The sequence below is a fragment of the Microchirus variegatus genome, assembly GCF_963457635.1.
Source record: "Microchirus variegatus genome assembly, chromosome: 3".
Lineage (NCBI taxonomy): Eukaryota > Metazoa > Chordata > Actinopteri > Pleuronectiformes > Soleidae > Microchirus > Microchirus variegatus.
In genome coordinates this window covers 14,066,338-14,085,302 of record NC_139804.1, presented here as the reverse complement: position 1 = coordinate 14,085,302, position 18,965 = coordinate 14,066,338, and the positions used below count along the sequence as shown (strand labels likewise).

Sequence of the window (18,965 nt, the reverse complement as noted above, 5' to 3'; positions counted from 1 at the left end):
TACTGCGGCAACGGCAGACTTTGGATCTCTCAGTTCATTCAGAGCTCAGTTCCTTAACGGCTGCCACTCGTGTGCTGTAGTCTTGTAGTTCATCAGTCCGCGGCCCTTTTTAATTATCTTTGCTTATACTCTTGAATATGACAGTTCAAGTTTTTATCCATAGATATATGTTTTAGCCGCAAGTCAACTTCCGTTACTCCTCACTTCCGGTGCTGCGAGTTCTTTTTAAAGTCCGGGTGGAACTCGGCAGGTGCATCGGTTCCGGCCGCTTGTGAGTTTCTATTTAGCATCAGTCCATTCATTTCAGTTTGACTTGACACGAACACAATATTATCACAGCATGATAATCTAATTAAGATATTCATGATGATATTTCACATATTTCAAAGTTAAGGTGTTGACATGGAATAAGGTTATTATAGTTTTGAAATTTTCATTATTTTTTATTTATATTAACCTTTTATCACAGTTTAGTTTTAGTTTATTCAACTAATTATTTAGTAGTCTTAGTTTAGTCTTAGTTTTTCAGGTATTAAAAAAAAGCCTTGACTTGTAGATGCTGAAAAGGATGAAAGAATGTGTGACACCAAATATGGATTATCAAATCCTTTAATTTAATTATTTAAAAAGTAAAACTTCAAATGGTCTGTATTCCAGAATGAAGTTGTGGAAAATTAATACAAAGCGGAATTTATCTACAATTAAGTTAGTTTTGCTTTGTTTGTTTTGTTATTGTTGTTTTTTAATTGTCCTTTTTATTTTTATTTAAGTTAATTAATTACTTTTTTTCACTGCCAGTTTCAGTTTTAGACTTAGTTTCCATTAACTATAATAATACTGCTATGGAATATATATATGAAGCAAAAATTATCTATAAATATCTAAGAGAAATAAATCAAAAATTAAGTAAATAATAACTTGAACAACTGTAATTAAAACACTAAAGAAGCAAATGTTATAATGTTGAATGTAATACATTAATACAATAATTACAACCAAAAATGTTATTAATATTATAAACAATATGCTGTGTTTGATCCATGTTTTCATTATAGCATGATATTAAGTGATGGGCCGCATGCATTCGATTGGGGGTCTGCATTTGTCCTGTGAGCCACAAGTTTGACATCTCAGCTCTAACTTGTTGGTCCTCTGTGCGCAGGTCTCTTTCTTTATTTAGCCCCACTGCTCACGTCGGTGTGGGTATGTGTGTGTGCAGGAACAGCTACGATTGTGCATATGAGGCTGGAAATCAGTGTCAGTTTCCAACAAGGGCTCTATATTTAGCTACTGCAGAGACACACTGAGCTAATGTGTGACAGCAAAACACACACACACTGAAACTCTGACCACCGATCGCTGAATAGGTGAGCACTGCACTGTGCACGTTGATGACTTCTTTCTAATGTCATTTTTCATACTAATTTCACTTTCCACCAGCACCACGAGAATGGCCATGCTATATGGAAACTGAGCTGCCAACTGAACACAGCTCAGAGGCCACAGTCAGAGGCCAGCATGTGTCAGTCAGAGGAGCCAGAAGCCAGACTGGGCCTGGACAGCCCTGATCCTCTGGTAAGAGAAGCTTTTCTAATGGCTCATGACTACATAGACTATGTCACCACAGGGGGGACAGACAGAACCATGGGTCTGACCCCGACAGCCTGCACCGCAGCGTTACGACATGCAGGAGACGAGCTCCTCAACCGCTTCCCCATATTCTTCAGGCGCTGGCCACGAGTATTTCAGGATGTGACGGAGCACACGGCCTGTCCTACGCTTGTGAGCATCCTTGATGAGCACTTCTGTCCCCCTTCCCCCGGGGGGCGCCGCAGGGACCTTGCCTGGAGTGCGGTGTTGTCAGTGTATGTGCTGGCTGGACAGATGGCTCTACACTGCCATGAGAGAGACATGACGATGGTCCTGCCCCAGCTAAAGGAATGTGTGGGAGCCTACGTAGAGAGGGTCATCTGCCCTGAAATACGAGACAAGGGAGGATGGGTAAGTCTTCACAAGACGGTATGAAGACGCTATGGGACTCATTGTGTCACACTGCAGCCACAAAGGGACAGTTCAATTCTTTTGAAATGTGGTGACATGATGTACTGACACATTGAACTAGTGTGAGTGACACAGGCGTTCACACTTAGTGACAATATGGCTACTATCAGAGACACAAATAAAAACTGATTTTAGCCACATGACGATAATTTGGTTTTCTTAATGTCATGTAAACACGTTATTCCTACTCAAATCAAGCTAGTCTTGGGGCCAATGCCAATTCCTATCTTAACCCTCACTCTTAACCCTCAAGTGTTGAGGGTTATTTTGTCACTTAGAAATGGGACACCCCTTAAATGCAGATACGTCTTCAGACTGTAGGGGGCAGAATAACGCGAAAGCTGCATCCAGTCTGTCAACTTTAAAAAAGAAGAAGAAGAACACATTTACGAGTCACGATTATTTATTACGATCCATTTGTGGGTCAAGTTATTAGGTCGTCAGTTAGTTATAAGATGATACTCATACAAATACCACAACCACGGACATATTCAGCTGACAGTTACCACACACCACGACTTATTGAAAAGTAAACGACAGCAAACGATCGCTTGTCCGCACCGGCCGGCTATTGACAAAAAGATCGTAAAATAAAAATAAATGTTACGCAACAATGACGTCAGTAATCCATAATATGGGCCTAAACTAAGATAATACAATGGTTTTCATATTTTTTATATCTCTATTAACAAAGAAAATACTTCATTTGTAGCGTACTCGTTTAGCTGCTTTCGACGCCATCTTTCTTATGTGAAAACACGCAATGCATTCTGGGTAGCCCTTGCTCCCAAGGGTGGTCTCGTAAAATCTCAATATTGAGGACGATACAGCCCTTAAACTTGACCCTCAACTTCATTTTTCTGAGAATCGGGACAGAACTTGCACTAGAGGGAGCGCGCATTTTTGAGATTGAGGGTTAAGCAAGGAATTGGAATTCACCCTTAGTCGGACTATAACAAACCTGAATAACGTGATTCAGAGTCCGATTACTCCTGTATGCTTAGTCGGGCTGGAGTCAGACATGGCTCCTCCTACTTCCAGGTCTTTGACGACTTCTACTTCAGGAAGTAGTAAACAGTGGTGTCTGCAAGAGTGCAGTATAAAATAATAGTTTACTTTAAAAAGATTACAATTTAAAGGGGTTTTAAGAGAGCTCAATCACAAGCATATGAGAAAAAAAGTCATTTCAGAATGTTCCCATTTGGTGCTAATTTCAGTTCTGTTGGTAGCTTGTTATCAGCTAAAAGCTGCTTCACTGTGTTTGGTTTGAATTCTGGGCATTCATTCATGACATGAATGTATGATGGATTTAAACCATGTAGTGACAGGCCTATGAGGCTCCAATCATACAACATACTGTGAAATAAAACAATCTCTGTGTCGCTTGTAGTGAAATAGAAAAATCAATATAAACTGTCATTTCTGCCCGACAGAGTGGTTTTGTGAATCGCTTTGGAGAGAAGCAGAACCTGGAGGGTCAGGTGAAGGCGGTGTGCTGCTGGACACTGCTGGCACTGGCCACGAGCATCCTCATCTACATGTTCTGGAAGAGAACGGCTTAGCCTGCACTGCCACCTAGTGATCACAAATGAATAGTGCATGGACTTGTGATTTTTACCCAGAATGAAACGTTGCCTCATGGGCTGCACCGCTTTATCAATCATGAAGTGAACCATTTTATCATAGTGATTTGATGTGGGTGTTTGACAGCTGTAGTTTCCCAGCTTGATAAATGTAAACATTTACTGGTTGCTCTGCTCCCAATGATTATGATGATTTGTATGAGGACGTAAGTTATTAAAACATTTCAGTAATTGGGAACCCGATTACCGTGTTAATTATCAAGCTTGTCACTAGCCGCAGCCTCTACATACATCTCAGCCTGTGAGCCAAATAACCCAAATGTTAGAAAAGCTGTGGTGCCAGTTTATCTAAGCCAAATCACATGATACCAAATGTATCCAGGTCAGCTGTTCGGGCTACATATAGTTTGAAGATTATGGATCAGAGTTTGTTCTAAAATATATGCATCATTTCAAAGCTACTGGAGATGGAGACATACAACCCAAGTAGACCTAGATTTTTAATTCATAGACTCAAACCTGATATATAGCACACGACCATCATCTTAACGAATAAAGAGGAAGCCTTTAATATGCCGATGAACCTTTAATTACATCAGATCAGTACAGAACACTGAAAGTTTGGAACGTTACACCACATCCTCGTCAGTCAAGTGGACTTTTCAACTTTACAAAGACAGAACTGTATTAAAGTCAAGTCCCCCACCATGCTTCCATCAACTGGACTTTAGAACACACAAAAAAAACAGACAACTTTTTTTGAGGAAAAAAAGGGTACATTTAGCGTCTCTGGGAAGACTCAGTGCTTAAGCCAATTCCTCTTCCCCCTCTTCTTCAAACTCTCCTTCCTCCTCAGCAGTAGCATCCTGGTACTGTTGGTACTCAGAGACCAGGTCGTTCATGTTGCTCTCTGCCTCAGTAAACTCCATCTCATCCATGCCCTCGCCGGTGTACCAGTGAAGGAAAGCCTTGCGCCTGAACATGGCTGTGAACTGCTCGGAGATGCGCTTGAACAGCTCCTGGATGGCTGTGCTGTTGCCGATGAAGGTGGCAGCCATCTTGAGGCCACGGGGAGGAATGTCGCAGACGGCGGTCTTGACGTTGTTGGGGATCCATTCGACAAAGTAGCTGCTGTTCTTGTTCTGCACGTTCAGCATCTGCTCGTCAACCTCCTTCATGGACATGCGACCACGGAAGATGGCGGCCACTGTCAGGTAGCGGCCGTGACGTGGGTCACAGGCAGCCATCATGTTTTTGGCGTCAAACATCTGTTGGGTCAGCTCGGGGACAGTGAGGGATCTGTACTGCTGGCTGCCTCTGCTTGTGAGGGGAGCAAAGCCAGGCATAAAGAAGTGCAGACGAGGGAATGGCACCATGTTCACGGCCAACTTGCGCAGGTCAGCGTTGAGCTGTCCGGGGAACCTGAGGCAGGTTGTGACACCACTCATGGTGGCAGAGACCAGGTGGTTGAGGTCACCGTATGACGGGGTTGTGAGCTTAAGTGTGCGGAAGCAGATGTCATAGAGGGCCTCGTTGTCAATGCAGTAGGTTTCGTCTGTGTTTTCTACGAGCTGGTGGACCGACAATGTGGCGTTGTAGGGCTCAACGACTGTGTCTGACACTTTGGGGGAGGGTACCACGCTAAAGGTGTTCATGATGCGGTCGGGGTACTCTTCACGAATCTTGCTGATGAGGAGGGTTCCCATACCAGAGCCAGTGCCCCCACCCAGAGAGTGGGTGAGCTGGAAGCCCTGTAGGCAGTCGCAGCTCTCTGCCTCCTTCCTCACAACATCGAGGACTGAGTCCACCAGCTCTGCACCCTCAGTGTAGTGACCTTTGGCCCAGTTGTTTCCAGCACCACTCTGGCCTACAACACAACAGAACTTAATTATTTAACTACTTTGATCAAACATTGCACACAAATTACTCATTTGAAATTCAGCTCCTTGGGCATTAATATATTCTGGGCCTCTTCGTTTCAAACAAACCAGAAAATAAGCAAAATATGGACCTAGGAGAAACATGCATCAATAGTGTTTTAACACAATAAACTTACCAAATACAAAGTTGTCTGGTCTGAATACCTGACCAAAAGGTCCGGATCTCACAGAGTCCATGGTGCCAGGCTCCAGATCAACCAGCACAGCACGGGGCACATATTTGCCACCTACAGAAAACAGGAGCGTAATGTTTTAACATGTGAAGTTAATATTTGATAAGTAAAACTACAGACAGACTGCAACTTACCAGTGGCCTCATTATAGTAGACATTGATCCTGTCGAGCTGCAAGTCACTGTCACCATGGTAAGTGCCAGTTGGGTCAATACCATGCTCGTCACTGATGACCTCCCAGAACTGGAATTAAAAGGGGGATAAGAAACAGAACCCTTAGTTTGACCTTAATTAAAAAGGAACAAAATTCACATATTAATCAAAACGATTCGTTTTTAACGTTGAATATATTGAACTATACAACCTGCTGTATTATACTATATTGTGCAACCTTTATTTAAGCTGGATTTCCCGCCGTGGTGCACTGGGCGCGCGCGCCCTAGACCCTCATTGGCTACGACTCATTGGTTATGAATTCGAAAAAAGAAAAAAAGACAACGTCACTAACGGCTAGCACCACCCACTCCGGGGAAACGCCGGGTGCACGTAGGCCTCTGCGAACCGGTAACGAAACCACTACATACAAATTAATCTCAACGAAAACCAAGAAGTTTGTTTAAAAAAAATAAAAAATAAATACACATTCACAGACTTTACACCACAACGTATATATATATTTTTTTTAGTGCGTGCCAACCCGCCTTCCACCCCCACCATCCCCACTTCCTTTTTTCTATTAAAATCGCAGTAACCTCATGGTATAACGGTCTCATTCAAATTCCTTCACACGGTTTTATCCTCAGTTAATGTAAATTCGTTACCATTTCAATGAAGTATGCTTAATTAAGAACGCAGACAAAAGATAAAAAAAAAACATTTAAAAAAACAAATACGTATATAAAAAATATTAAATTATGATTAAAAGCATTATATTCTTTAATAATTCGACATATCCCGGTTCAATATATTACTGCGAACCCTCAGAGTTCCATTTGGTCATTGAGTCCATTGATTTTCAAAGAGGACTCATTGTTCTTCCCAGGGTGTGGTTTTCTGGGACGCCGTATGGACACAAAGCAACGGTTCCTCAAAGACAAAATCGCGGCATTTTGACACAGAGCAACTCAACACAGTTGTAAAACACACACATATTTAAGCTCCACAAACCTTGGCACCGATCTGGTTTCCGCACTGTCCGGCTTGGAGATGAACGATTTCCCTCATTTTGACTTCGTGGATGCGGGGTTGCCTTCTACTGCAGCAGTCAACGTTCCGAATGAATGCGCTAGAAGGGGCGAAGCACTCGGGTTTATATCCCCCTTAGACCCGCCTTTTCCGTCGAAGATCGAGGCCCCCATTGGTTGACACGCGCCGGCACCCTTCACAGACACAACCGTTGACAAATCAGATGATCTACTGCTTCGACGCCATTGGCCCACACCGTACGTCAGTCACGTCCATGTGACTGCGTTATCTGTAGACGTTGGCCTAATTTTTGTCATGATGGCGGAGTGGTTGTGCTTTCACGACACTGACACAGTGGAAGCTGCATTTTCACTGCTCTATTGTTCCCGGTAAAGCCAGTTAAACGTCACCTTTGAGTCAATAAATGTGTATTTAGCGAATGCATGTCCGCAGTGCACCTCAAACACTCGAGTCACTTCTTCAGCACCATTTTTTTTGTTTAAAATCACCGTCTTTCATTCAGCATCCATTTTCGGGAGGAGGTGAAAGTGACATCTATGAAAATCTATGCAGCATATCTTTACACTCTTCTACACTATTCTGTTTGATCTCAGTCAGATGTGTTCATCTGCAGTGTGTAAGAGGAAAAGGGGAAAAGGATCAATTATTCATTGCCCTCTTTCTTTGGAGGAGAAGTGCATTGAGTGGTTTGTGATGGAAGCTGCAGCAGGTCAATATCTTACAGTGCACCAAGAGGAGATTTTGCTGCTTTTTGTAAGATGATGGCTGTGTGTGCACTCAGGCCCTGTGCACCACTGCTGTACCATTCCTGTGACTCAGCATCTCTCAAGATACTGCAGCATTTGGCACTCAGCCTCCAGCAGCCAAGATCAATACATCAAAAAGGAAACAGATACTGCAGGGAGTGCCACACCCTCATCATCAGGCCTGTAATGCTTTCAAAACCCCCCATGATGTCACAGATATTTAATTTTGTAATGTCGTCTTCATGGGGGAAACTGTCTTACAGGGTACATCTGATTTAAAAGAACAGATTGTTACAGAATGTGAAATTATATGGAATATGTTTGATTGTGTCATTGCTGAAATGTGAACATGTGATGAGAGTGAGGTGCTTTATTCCAAAAATAAAATCATCATCATCATCATCATCATCATCATCATCACCACATTATCAGTTCCTGTGGTTCTTCATCTCTAAGGGTTGCACCAAATCTCCTGTAGAAAATCTGCATTTTAACCCTGCTGGTCTACTGCTGCCTCGTGTGGTCAGTTTGTGTCACTTCATTCAAACAGAATGAAGGAAATCACACCCACAAGGCACAGGATAACACATTTTCACTAGGAGGAAGCGGTGGATCAACAATACCCGCATGCAATGACATCGTTAAAATGTCTGCATACAGACCAACAGACGATCATGCACCAGCATCGTGTGCATACAGTGGTTCTGTTACAGATATTGCAGAAATGTGGACTACGATGAGGTGTTAGCCAGGAACAGCTCATTTACAGTATCAGTACTGTACGTTGGAAGAACCTCTAATTCACTGTCAATATCAGGTTACTGACTTCCATCACAATAGCATTCAGCCAGTGTCACATTGCAGTGGCAAACCAGAGACCTTTCAGTCACATGAGAGAGAGGAGAAAACCTGTTTGTTTTTGCTCCAGGTCACACCCTCTGTGGGAAAGAAACAGAAAGAAGAGAGTGCATGGATGTGGGTTTGAAGGCCACATCCATGCACCTTTGTGTACTATCACATTTGTTCTTTTTAGCATGATTATTGTATCATAATCAGCTTTTTTTGGCTGCAGTTTTCTAGTCTTGAGGACCACTCAAAGCTGCTTTACACTCAAGTTTTGCCATTCACATCTTTTCATACCCATTCACACTTGCCCAAGGACACGTCACTTGTGGCACCGGGAATGCACTTTTAATAATGTTTGGCTTCTCGAATGACAAATATAAGACGTGGCTCATGAGAGAGTCGATTGTAAATGAAAGATATTTCATTTCAAATGTGTTCACAACAGCAGCCGACCTTTGTAAATGACTGAATTGAGTCATGGAAGTTGGGTAAAATATTGTGGGAAAAATGATGGAAACATTTTCCATCATTTTCCCCCAGTTATTCTCTGCATTACTTTTATTCATTGATTTTTTCATTAATATTATTTTTGTTGTTCCTTCATTGTTTTTATCGTATTTGTAGTGAGATCTATGACCGTGTTTCCTGACTTCCTCATTTTGCCGTGTTTATCATGTGTTTTCATCTGATGTGTTGTGCAATGGTGTTAGGCAATAGTTTGGAGAGAGGGGAAGTTTTTTGTTGTTGTTTTATCCTGTGATCACTCTGATGAAAATTACCGTTCCTCCTCTTGAGGTATATCATAACATTACAACAAACACTGAAATCACTGTCCTTTTCCTTCCATATGAATGTGCTATATTATGATGATGATGATGATGATTATAATAATTGTTTAGTTTTTTTATGTGTGTCATATATGCTAATGCTGTGTACAGAACCAGCATGAGACAAATATAATATAATAGGCTTGCTCTCAGCAAACGCATGACTGCCTGGTACAAATGTAACATTTGATTACAGTCACAACAAAGGCTCACTTATGCCTGCTTCGATGTGTGCTATTTTAAGACGTGTGATGCTTTTTCTCGCTGTAAGTCATCTTTTTATAACTGGAAATTGAAGTTTGTGTCTCCATCAGTAAGTAGAAAAGTGTTATTTTGTGATTCAGTGTTTGAAGCAGCAGCAGTTGAACAGCTTCTGAGATAAACCAAAATTCAGATAAACCAGTGAATTTAATTTATTGTAGACTTAAGATCTCATAGGTGAGTCTATTGTTTAGTGGTTGTTAATTTTGTTCTTAAAACATGGCTCAACTACGTGATAATCTATATATGCTATATATAAGTTTGTTGTGTCTGTGTTTCTGCTCTCTGGACTTCATCCTGCAATTTACAAGCAAATGGCTTCTCACGTTGAGATTGAGAACAGGATGACCTCAGTGCACACTGCATGTCAAGAAATAAAGACACAGTCCCACGCAGGAACAACGTGGGCCTTTATATTGCATGGTGGAGACAGCTGGTCCATCATGTGACATGTTGTCACTTTCTGCTTCAAAGCAAATTAATTTGAACTATTTATCGAAACCATGTGAGGCCGAGAGGAAAGGGAACTTGGCTTGTGGCTGGAGGGTTGCCGGTTTTAAAAGAGACCATTAGTCAAATAAATACATGCCTGTTTGTCCAACCTGTACCTTGAGCAACACAAAGGGAGGTATGCATTCCTTTATTTGAATGTGTGCCTTTGAGAGAGAGAGAGAGACAAACAGGAGAACAGAGTGAGGTCGTCCATTTTCTATAGCCAGACAGTCACCACAGCAGTATGCACAGTCACAGCCTTGTAATGGAGAAAATAGGATGGTCACTGTGGTCTGGAGGATGTCCAGGATGCACTGACCCGCCCTGCTACCACAGAATATCATGTTACATCAGTGTGATGATGTTTTCTTCTGTACTATCTCCTGTCAGTCTGCATCTCTGGACTTGCTTTGTGAGCGTTGTATGAACGTTTTTGTCAGTCCTGTTGTGTTCTGGCTACATCATCTCCTTCATGTCACCTCCCACATCCCTGCACTTATATTTTCAGTGGGAATTTAGTTTCAAAGATGAGCTTTCCAGATGAAGTGTGTTCTGTGTGTGTGTATTTCCTGTCAAATTAAAACGTCCACATTCACCCTCTTGCTTTGTGATCCTTTCTCTTTGCTGGTATCTTTTTTTGATGGAAGAGATTTTTTTTCTGGCAGTGATTCTGCACTGCAGTTCTAAAGCCATTAGAGTTGGATAAGAGGTCTGATAATAATACTTGGCTTATGAATCAAACAAACAATAATATTACCTAACTATAATTAAGCATTTGTTAACCATTATTAACCTTTAACGCTTAACTAATGTTAATAGTGTGCACTTATTATAAAGTGTTACCTAAAGTAGGTCATGTATCGCTAAATGAAGACTTAAACATAGATACATGAGCACAATTTACCATGTTATAACCACTGGTCATTTTTATTAATGCGCCTGCAAACCCTAACCCATTTATAAAACGCGTTAAAATAAGGGTCACAAGCAAAATGTAACAATGCATTTGTAATAAATGCTTATTTAAATACTTTGTTATGTCATGATGATTTGGTGCTATTATACATCAATGAAAAGTCACTTAAGGGAAATAAATGTACAACTTTATAGACACAGAAACCTTTAAAATGAAAAGCATTTCAGTTACTTAAAGCTTTTAATGTCATTACTGACACTATACCAGCAGTAGCTTTATAGACCCCATGATATATATGAATGAATAACTTTATTAACCTGAAGAGCATGAACAAATGGTTAATTCAAACTATATTTAAATTTAAGGGTTAGTAAATACTTAGAACAGCATTAAAGGTGCCATACGTAAGAATGTGGCCAAAAACAGTTACTACATTCAAATTCAAAATACCAAGGTCTTTTAGGTTTCGTTTTCTGACATAACTGGCAACCCGTGTTTGCTCGGCAGCTGAGACTCCACTGACTGCAATGATTGGTAGTCGGCGGTAGGTGGCACCACATGCCAAAACATGATTTCAAAACATAAACATGATTTGCAGTCTGCAAAATATATTTTTTAGTGCAAATATTTTGGCTGTACCATTGTTGTTGGTGAGTTCAGTTTGTTATATGAACATTATTCCTGAGTCTCTGTGACATATTAGGAGGATTTTAAGGCCAGTTGCTTTAGATTTATTACATAATGCACCTTTAAGTAACATTAATGAATGTACCCTTACCATTTCATTACTTGCATTGTGTAGGCATTTTATAATCCTTGATTGTGTGTGTAACAAACACAGAAACCATCAACCATCAGTAGCAATAGTTCAATGTGGGGATTTAGTGGCCTCTAGTGGAGAGATTGGGTTTACTTGGGTTTGTCTGCTCTGAGCTTCTGTAGAAACATGGCGGAAGAGGACACGCGGGCAGTGTTGTCATCATGGATGGTTGTCATAGGGCGGAGTTCTGATCAGAGCAACGTGTCCAAGGACTTACAGGCACAGGGGGGCGCTATATGCCAGCCAAAGGGATGGACAGTGGAGGCTCAGGCAGGTTTTATACACGAAAATCGATGGTATTTGACATCAGCAACAGCATATATATATGTTATGATTCAGAAGTGACACAAATAGGTGGTTTTACAGACACTTAGATGTGTGACATGTGAGCCTGAACTGGTTGTATCCCTGTATATGATGACGAGGCTGCATGTGATGATCAGAGCAATCCCTTCTGCTCCTGTGGACAGTTTTCTTATGTGATGCTTCCCTCTAGTGGTATCTTTAGGGAGTTCACATAGTCTGTTATCATGGTCGAAATCATTAAATTTTTTATTATTATCATTATTATTATTATAATAAATGATGATGATGGAACTGTCCAGGGTCTACCCCGCTGAGATTAGCACAACTCCCCCCACGACCCTCATGTGGAAGATCAAGCAGTAGAAGATGGATGTTTTCTATCTTTTAATTAACATTTTAACAAAAGTACACACAGAAATAATAATGACCACAATATGACAAGAAAACATTCAAAAAAAATGTTTTGAATTTTTTTTGCAATTCGGATAGAAAAGGCAGAGCCATAATTATTTGTATACATTCTGGTTGCCTCATTTCTATTTTCAGTCCTAATATACAAATCATCATGAAAATGACCCAATAACATCCAACCAAAACGGCAAAAACAAACAACAAATGCCTTTCATATAGATTATGTATGTGATAAGTCTTCTTCAGTCTGCATGGAGCAATGTCGGTCAATTGTATGATAGCTGCAAGATTGTATTGTTGAACACACGTTGATATTTTTGTGCCATTTTATTTGCCTTTGTCATCTTATAGCATGTGTTTAATGCTTGTAATATAACTACTGTATATCATTTTTTTTCAGGTTTCTGTGTTGTAAACTGAAAATTATTTTTTGTTTGTGGACAAAACAACACATTTAAGGATGCTGTTATTTTGCGGTTTGGGAACAAATCAATGAATAGAGAAAATACAAAAACTGAATAATAAATGATGAAAACAATCAATATTAGCATCCCTCATTTACATCATGATTATTTATGAATATTTACTGGAGGCAAAAATGACTTGAGTATAAATGTGTATTTACATCAGTGTTGTGCTAGACATTTACTTATGTACTCATCTGAAGTTCTGAATCTGCTCCAATACATACACTTCAAATAACCTGATGCATTTGTAGAATTGAATAAAATAGAGAAGACACCATTATTGTAATGTACACTTTAATAAAACAGAAGTTTGAGTATGTTGTTCATAAAATATCAAGACGAAGAAAAATCATTCTGAAACAAAACACTATTACATGAGCTGCTGTTCTTTTAATGCACAGCTTGGTACAGAAAGCAGTGGTGTGATGGCCGCAGAGATGGTCCAGGTCGTCTATAGCAGTGTGCACTCCTTGTGAGACGTCGTTGTCGTAGTTCCACCTCCGCTCGATGAGCTGTCTGATCCACTCCCTCCACTGCTGCTGCCTGGAAAAGTCATAGCCTTTATGCAGGAAAGTGACATTGCAGGCATGCAAGGGTAGCTAATGCAAGGGTTAAATTGGTCAAGCAACATCACCTGAAGCTGCTGCTGCTGCATTTATGAAGTTAATTGAATTGAATAGTTATTCCATGCTTATTTTGTACTCCCTTGCATTTATGAAGGTTATTTAGTATTATTAACCCTTTTTACCCTTTATTAATGTTCCTTTGTAAAGCGGGAAACTTGTCCCATCAGTGTTTTGTATCTGTGTGGTTGTTAAAAGCTTTAAAGGAGCATTAATAAACATAAACAGTGGTTAATAGATGTTTAATTGTATTCATTTTTCAATAAGGGCTCACCAGGAGCATTAATAAACAATCATTTAAGATGAATGCTTAATTATATTTGGGGAGGGGGGAGATGCATGTGTCCCCATGCAGTGACTGTAGCATATACTGTACATGCAGTGAGAGGATACTGGGAAGTATACTATGTTTATTATATATACAAAGCTAAAGCAGTTTTCATTAAGCAGCCACTACTCACAGCCAGCAGGATACAGATACAGATGTGAGAGAAACAGACAAATCATAGCAACTGGTTAGTAAGTGTATGCTGTGAACAATACCAAACCACAAGCATTATTTCACACTAGAGCTGCAGCGTTCCTCTTTTTTGTCTGGTTACAACAATCTGAAACCAGAGCAGGCTCATGATGCACCTTCATGTAGCTCTGTGTCCGTATATATGTGATCTTTGATGTGTTGTTTTCATTTTTGTGTGAAACAATCTAATTATTGAAGTGGATTTTGAACTATAAGCAGACGTTGCACAGCAGCTATAAAAGTCAAATTGGTTATTTTGGAAATGTAACCCTAACCGACAGTCAGTGTGTAAGTGTGTAATTGTAAAAATGATTATATATCTATTTTTGGCCTTTTTCCCATCTATGTTACTTTTTTAAGAAATACATTACAACTGTGTGGTAGTAGAGTGACAAGCATCACCAGTTCGGATCCTGGTTCTTGAAGATCCTTTATGCGTTCTCCCCTTACAAAACATGTAGATAAGGATAATTGATCACTCTGAATGATGTGTGTTTGCCCTGTGATCCAGGGAGTGAATCTCTATCCATCTGTGTAAAAATGCTTCCTCATGACTGAGATAAATACACACACACCTCAAAGCTGTACAAGCACAGCATGAGAGTAAATGGACACTGTTCTACAAGGGCGTCACTTTGTTTTTAAAAGTGCTGGGTACAAGTATCCATCAGTTTGATTTCAATGGTACACGAGAACAGCATGAGTGGTGTTGGTGGCTCTGACTCCTGTTAGGGAAAAGGAAAAATAACACATACACATACAAAAAAACCCCCACTGCAAAACGGCTCTAAGGCTGTTGAGGCCTGTGAACGTTAGCACAAGCTAATGCTAACAAGCACTATTTTTACGTTTAGAATACACCTTTGAGATTAGAAGATTGCCAGATTTTGAGGACGGGGGTAGGGGGCTGACATCTTTGAAACAGACAAATGCAGTGATTAATGTATGCATGGCCAGGATATAAAATCTAAAAATGGACTAAAATGGACTATGCAACGATGAAACTGTATTTACTGCAATTGCAAACTGTTATTTCAAAAAGAAAACAAACAACAAAAACAGATGATGGAAATATGACTACACAGAACAAGAACTTATAACAGACTAAGCCACGCCCCCTTCCTCTATATTTTCCAAGTTATTTCATTTCAAATGTTAAGAGGTTTTTTTTATGTATTGTATATGTATTGTTCTGTGTAGCAGTGTAGCTCACAACAATAGTATCTGTGCTCCAGTTTATGTGATGGGAAGTAGCTCATACAGAGATGTGTGGTTTCTCCTTTTGGCCACAAGGTGGAGTATCCGCTAAAGTGAGCACTGCTCAGGAGTAAACAAGGCAAGCACATGTGCATGAGAACAGTTTTCCTCCCGGTTCCACAAATTATATTATAATTTTTTTGGTTTGGTTTGATTATGAGTGGCTGTTTTGTAGCCTACCTGCCACCAACCTTTTTTGTTCATTACTGATAAATTGATACATATTTTAAAAGTGGTGGGGACAAAATTGTTGATCATAAATAGTGTTAGCTATTGACACATGCTACAACTCAGCTATTACTGTTTCATGTTTTTTTCACGCGTGCATCAGCCTGAAACAAACACTCACTGAACAACTTACCTTTTGGGAGGACGTTTCTCTCAAAGTATCCAGGATTTGTGGTGTTGCCTGCTGGCCGGTACTGTGCGACCACATAGGACCTGGTGCCAGCGATGGCCACGCCCACACCCAGTTGAGTGCTGTCTTTCCACACCACCTGAGTGAAATGACCTGGGTGAAGACACAGACGTGCAGTGAGTTTTTTGGGAATGTGGCGTCACTTATGGATGTTTTTTTTTTAAAACTTAAAATAGCTTTATATTCTTGGACTGAAGACAAAAAACTTGTAAACACAACTTGTGATGATGTCTTTTTCACCTGTTTTGTTTCCATATCCAGGGTTGCCCCAGTTGTAGTCGCTCACCTCACTGTACCATGAATCTACTGCATCGTTTGCTAATATTCAGAAAGGGAATGAGAAACAGGCACATAGTGAACACTTTATTTATAACAATTGTTGGTCAAGTTTTACTGTTTTAACATCGAAGAAAAATGAAAATAATCAGTCTGTGTAAATGACCCTAAAATAAACCTAAAAAAACAGGATAATACCAAATACTACTAGGGATGAGCCGATACGATACTCAATATCTGTTTAAAAGGTATTACAATGATCGCTATTTGTAGTTTGTGACATTAGTATCGGACCTGAAAAAAAACTTAAGTTAAGTTAAGCAACTTAATATCAGGACAACACATCTTATCTTTATCAGCAAAACCTACATTTAGTTTTTCTTCTTATCTGAACACACACCGACTTGTTGCTAGTGTCTTCAAATTCCTTTTGTCAGAAACAAAACCCACATTTGTGAGCTGCCTTAAGCTAACAATAGCCACCTGCTGATAATGTGGACATTATCTTTAATCGCCAACGTCTTACGAAGACTCTTTTAAGAAAAGAAAATGTGTGTGAGATGCAGAGGAGAAAATATAAAGAAAAGTTCCTAAATGATTTAACTTATTTTCTTTAATAATTACTGAGCATGATTGACATTTTGAAAATGACTACTAACATATGCCAATAGTTGTTTTATGGACATTTACTCTCCTCACTTGGCTATTTTACAAACCAATCATATATCAGGTCATTGTCAATTCTAGCCAAATAATCTCACAGAAATGACGACAATTAGCTGTAGGCTGATGCTTTTTTTAATGATGTATTCAATCAGTTTTTCAACCATTTGTTGAGAACAGTGCTCTATCGCCAGATCACTGATCAACATGGTGGTTTTTAAAGAATTAATAAACAAGCAAAGAACACTATGTGTGTGTGTAATCCACCTGTAAGTGGGGTTGATTTCATGGCAGTGTAGACGTTCTCTCCATCATCTGTGTTGCTGTGACTCAGGAGGCCAAGCGACAGCAGGTGCTCGGCCCATCTCTGAGCTGCGTCGTTCAGCTCACTGCTGAGGGCCAGGGCTGGAGCACCGTGAAGACTCCTGTAGCTGTTGTGCGCGTCCAGGAACTCCCTCTGAAATCTGGAATCTGCAGACCCAGGGAATCTATTATCACCTGATGGGCTTTTAACCCACTGGCTGCCAACGACGTCTATAGACGTCAATTCAAATACAACCGTTCACTCCCAATGATGCCAATACTCTTTCTTTTGTGTTTATATAGCCATAGAAAACACTGTTTTGTGGGTCTTAACTGTGAAAAATTCTTGGCGGTATATGGGGCTGTCTGCGCTGGAAATGGCTGGCAGCCAATGAGTTAAGTGCTCTGGGGTTTTAAGTGCTTTTGCTGTATGAGTCACTGGAGCTGCAGGCTATAGTGAGACAAATGAGAATGCTAATAATAAGTGAGCGTATACTAACCTGCCATGGTGTCTGTGGCTAAGGAAGCTGCAATCAAATATAACATTTAAAAAAAATGGTCAATAAATGAAAACAATCAGAAAAAAAGCATTCAGAGGGTGATCAGGCTCAGCCCTGATCCCCTCTATGTGTGTGTGTTAGACGGGAATGCACTCACCTGAGTCAGTGTGGATGAATGTCCTGTTTAAACACCGATCCCTTTGCTGTTGTGAAGCTGGTATTTATACAGAACTCACCTCTCCACTCCTCGTATCTGTGTGAAGGAGGAGACAAACACCCTAGCCACTTCCTGTAAGTACTGCACCAGCGAACAGGATGTCTTCAAAGCATATGCATATGCAGATTCATAAATTCATATTTTGATGCAATCTTCTTGAACAGAGAATAAAACCATAACCAGTTCTGCTGCTCTGTCTGGATCTGGGGTGTGTGTCTGTCTGTCTGATAAATACAAGAAAACTATAAACAAAATACACTTGTGAAGGCACAACGTGGTTAAAAGCAGTTGTGGGTGTGACAGCACACTTTTCCCACTGTCTGTATTTTACCACACATGCACAAACACAGACAACAGCTCTGGCTCCTGTAAAAGGGCTGCAGGTTTTCTCTGGAATTGCCGTAGGTGTGCAGTGCCACTGCGTCGGAGGTCTCCATGCAGATCCAGCAAGAACCAGCAAGTTACACCAGAGGAACAGTCAGTGAATATGCACCAAACCGCAGTCCCATGGCCCATGATACCCTGCACAAATGATCATGATTTCTGTGTGTATATGTTTTAAATATCATGCAAATGAGCTGTGTTATCAGGACATTTCTGTTCTGAGGAACGCTAACTAGCATTGGTATTGTAACCACGTGAAATATGAGTTCGTGTTAGCTTGTTTTTGCCAGCTTCATCCTGTTTGTGAAATCAACAAAGACAGGGTGTGTTCTAGTGATATCTACTGTCTTTTCAGGCAGAATTTAGTGACTTTTCATTGACAGTAATACTGTCAAATAATCTCCAAACACAAGATAATGAATGACACCGCAAGAGAGAGCTGGGAATATAACGCCATTGTTTTCCTAAAGTAGTGTATTTGCTGTCTACATGGAAACGTGAGGCCGGCATTTTGAGATTTTCCCACTCAAAAATCGTATTTCAGGTCCTGTAAAACGCAGTCTCCATGTGGACAGAAGGGAGAAGGGACAAAAAGGAAAAAAAAGTATGCATATTCACCTAACAGCCCCTTAGTCTGACAATAGCAAAAGAAACACTTGCCTTGCACATGTTTCTGTTGGGGTTTATACAATAGTCATTTATATCCTCAGGCAGTTAGAGGAGCTGCTTTGCATATACTGCAAACACCA

General features: G+C 40.4%; 3 protein-coding genes across 3 annotated transcripts; 1 reads left to right on the top strand and 2 right to left on the bottom strand.

Moving 5' to 3' along the window:
* Positions 1-1,237: 1,237 nt before the first annotated feature.
* bcl2l16 (BCL2 like 16) lies at positions 1,238-3,856 on the top strand. Its single transcript, XM_083886144.1, has 3 exons — positions 1,238-1,367; positions 1,441-2,001; positions 3,495-3,856. Exons 2-3 carry the CDS (start codon positions 1,519-1,521, stop codon positions 3,621-3,623), a joined length of 612 nt encoding a protein of 203 aa, XP_083742270.1. The 5' UTR covers positions 1,238-1,367; positions 1,441-1,518; the 3' UTR covers positions 3,624-3,856.
* A 394-nt stretch (positions 3,857-4,250) lies between these two features.
* tubb2b (tubulin, beta 2b) lies at positions 4,251-7,025 on the bottom strand. Its single transcript, XM_083886143.1, has 4 exons — positions 6,925-7,025; positions 5,892-6,000; positions 5,701-5,811; positions 4,251-5,511 (listed from the first exon to the last, which is right to left on the bottom strand). The coding sequence occupies exons 1-4, from the start codon at positions 6,979-6,981 to the stop codon at positions 4,451-4,453; spliced, it is 1,338 nt and encodes a 445-aa protein (XP_083742269.1). The 5' UTR covers positions 6,982-7,025; the 3' UTR covers positions 4,251-4,450.
* Positions 7,026-13,460: 6,435 nt separating this feature from the next.
* LOC310924970 (Golgi-associated plant pathogenesis-related protein 1-like) lies at positions 13,461-17,622 on the bottom strand (the record flags this gene model as incomplete). The annotated part of the gene is made up of 5 exons (XM_083886836.1): positions 13,461-13,598; positions 15,817-15,966; positions 16,114-16,191; positions 17,080-17,283; positions 17,616-17,622. The coding sequence occupies 5 exons, from the start codon at positions 17,620-17,622 to the stop codon at positions 13,507-13,509; spliced, it is 531 nt and encodes a 176-aa protein (XP_083742962.1). The 3' UTR covers positions 13,461-13,506.
* Positions 17,623-18,965: the final 1,343 nt, after the last annotated feature.

What these genes read in the sequence shown, in the direction of transcription:
- bcl2l16 (XM_083886144.1), top strand. Translation starts at nt 1,519, where the DNA reads ATGTGTCAGTCAGAGGAGCCAGAAGCCAGACTGGGCCTGGACAGCCCT. An exon ending in TACGAGACAAGGGAGGATGG is followed by an intron (nt 2,002 to 3,494) that starts GTAAGTCTTCAC and finishes TCTGCCCGACAG; the next exon opens with AGTGGTTTTGTGAATCGCTT.
- tubb2b (XM_083886143.1), bottom strand. Translation starts at nt 6,981, where the DNA reads ATGAGGGAAATCGTTCATCTCCAAGCCGGACAGTGCGGAAACCAGATC. An exon ending in GAAACCAGATCGGTGCCAAG is followed by an intron (nt 6,001 to 6,924) that starts GTTTGTGGAGCT and finishes TTTTAATTCCAG; the next exon opens with TTCTGGGAGGTCATCAGTGA. An exon ending in CTACTATAATGAGGCCACTG is followed by an intron (nt 5,812 to 5,891) that starts GTAAGTTGCAGT and finishes TGTTTTCTGTAG; the next exon opens with GTGGCAAATATGTGCCCCGT.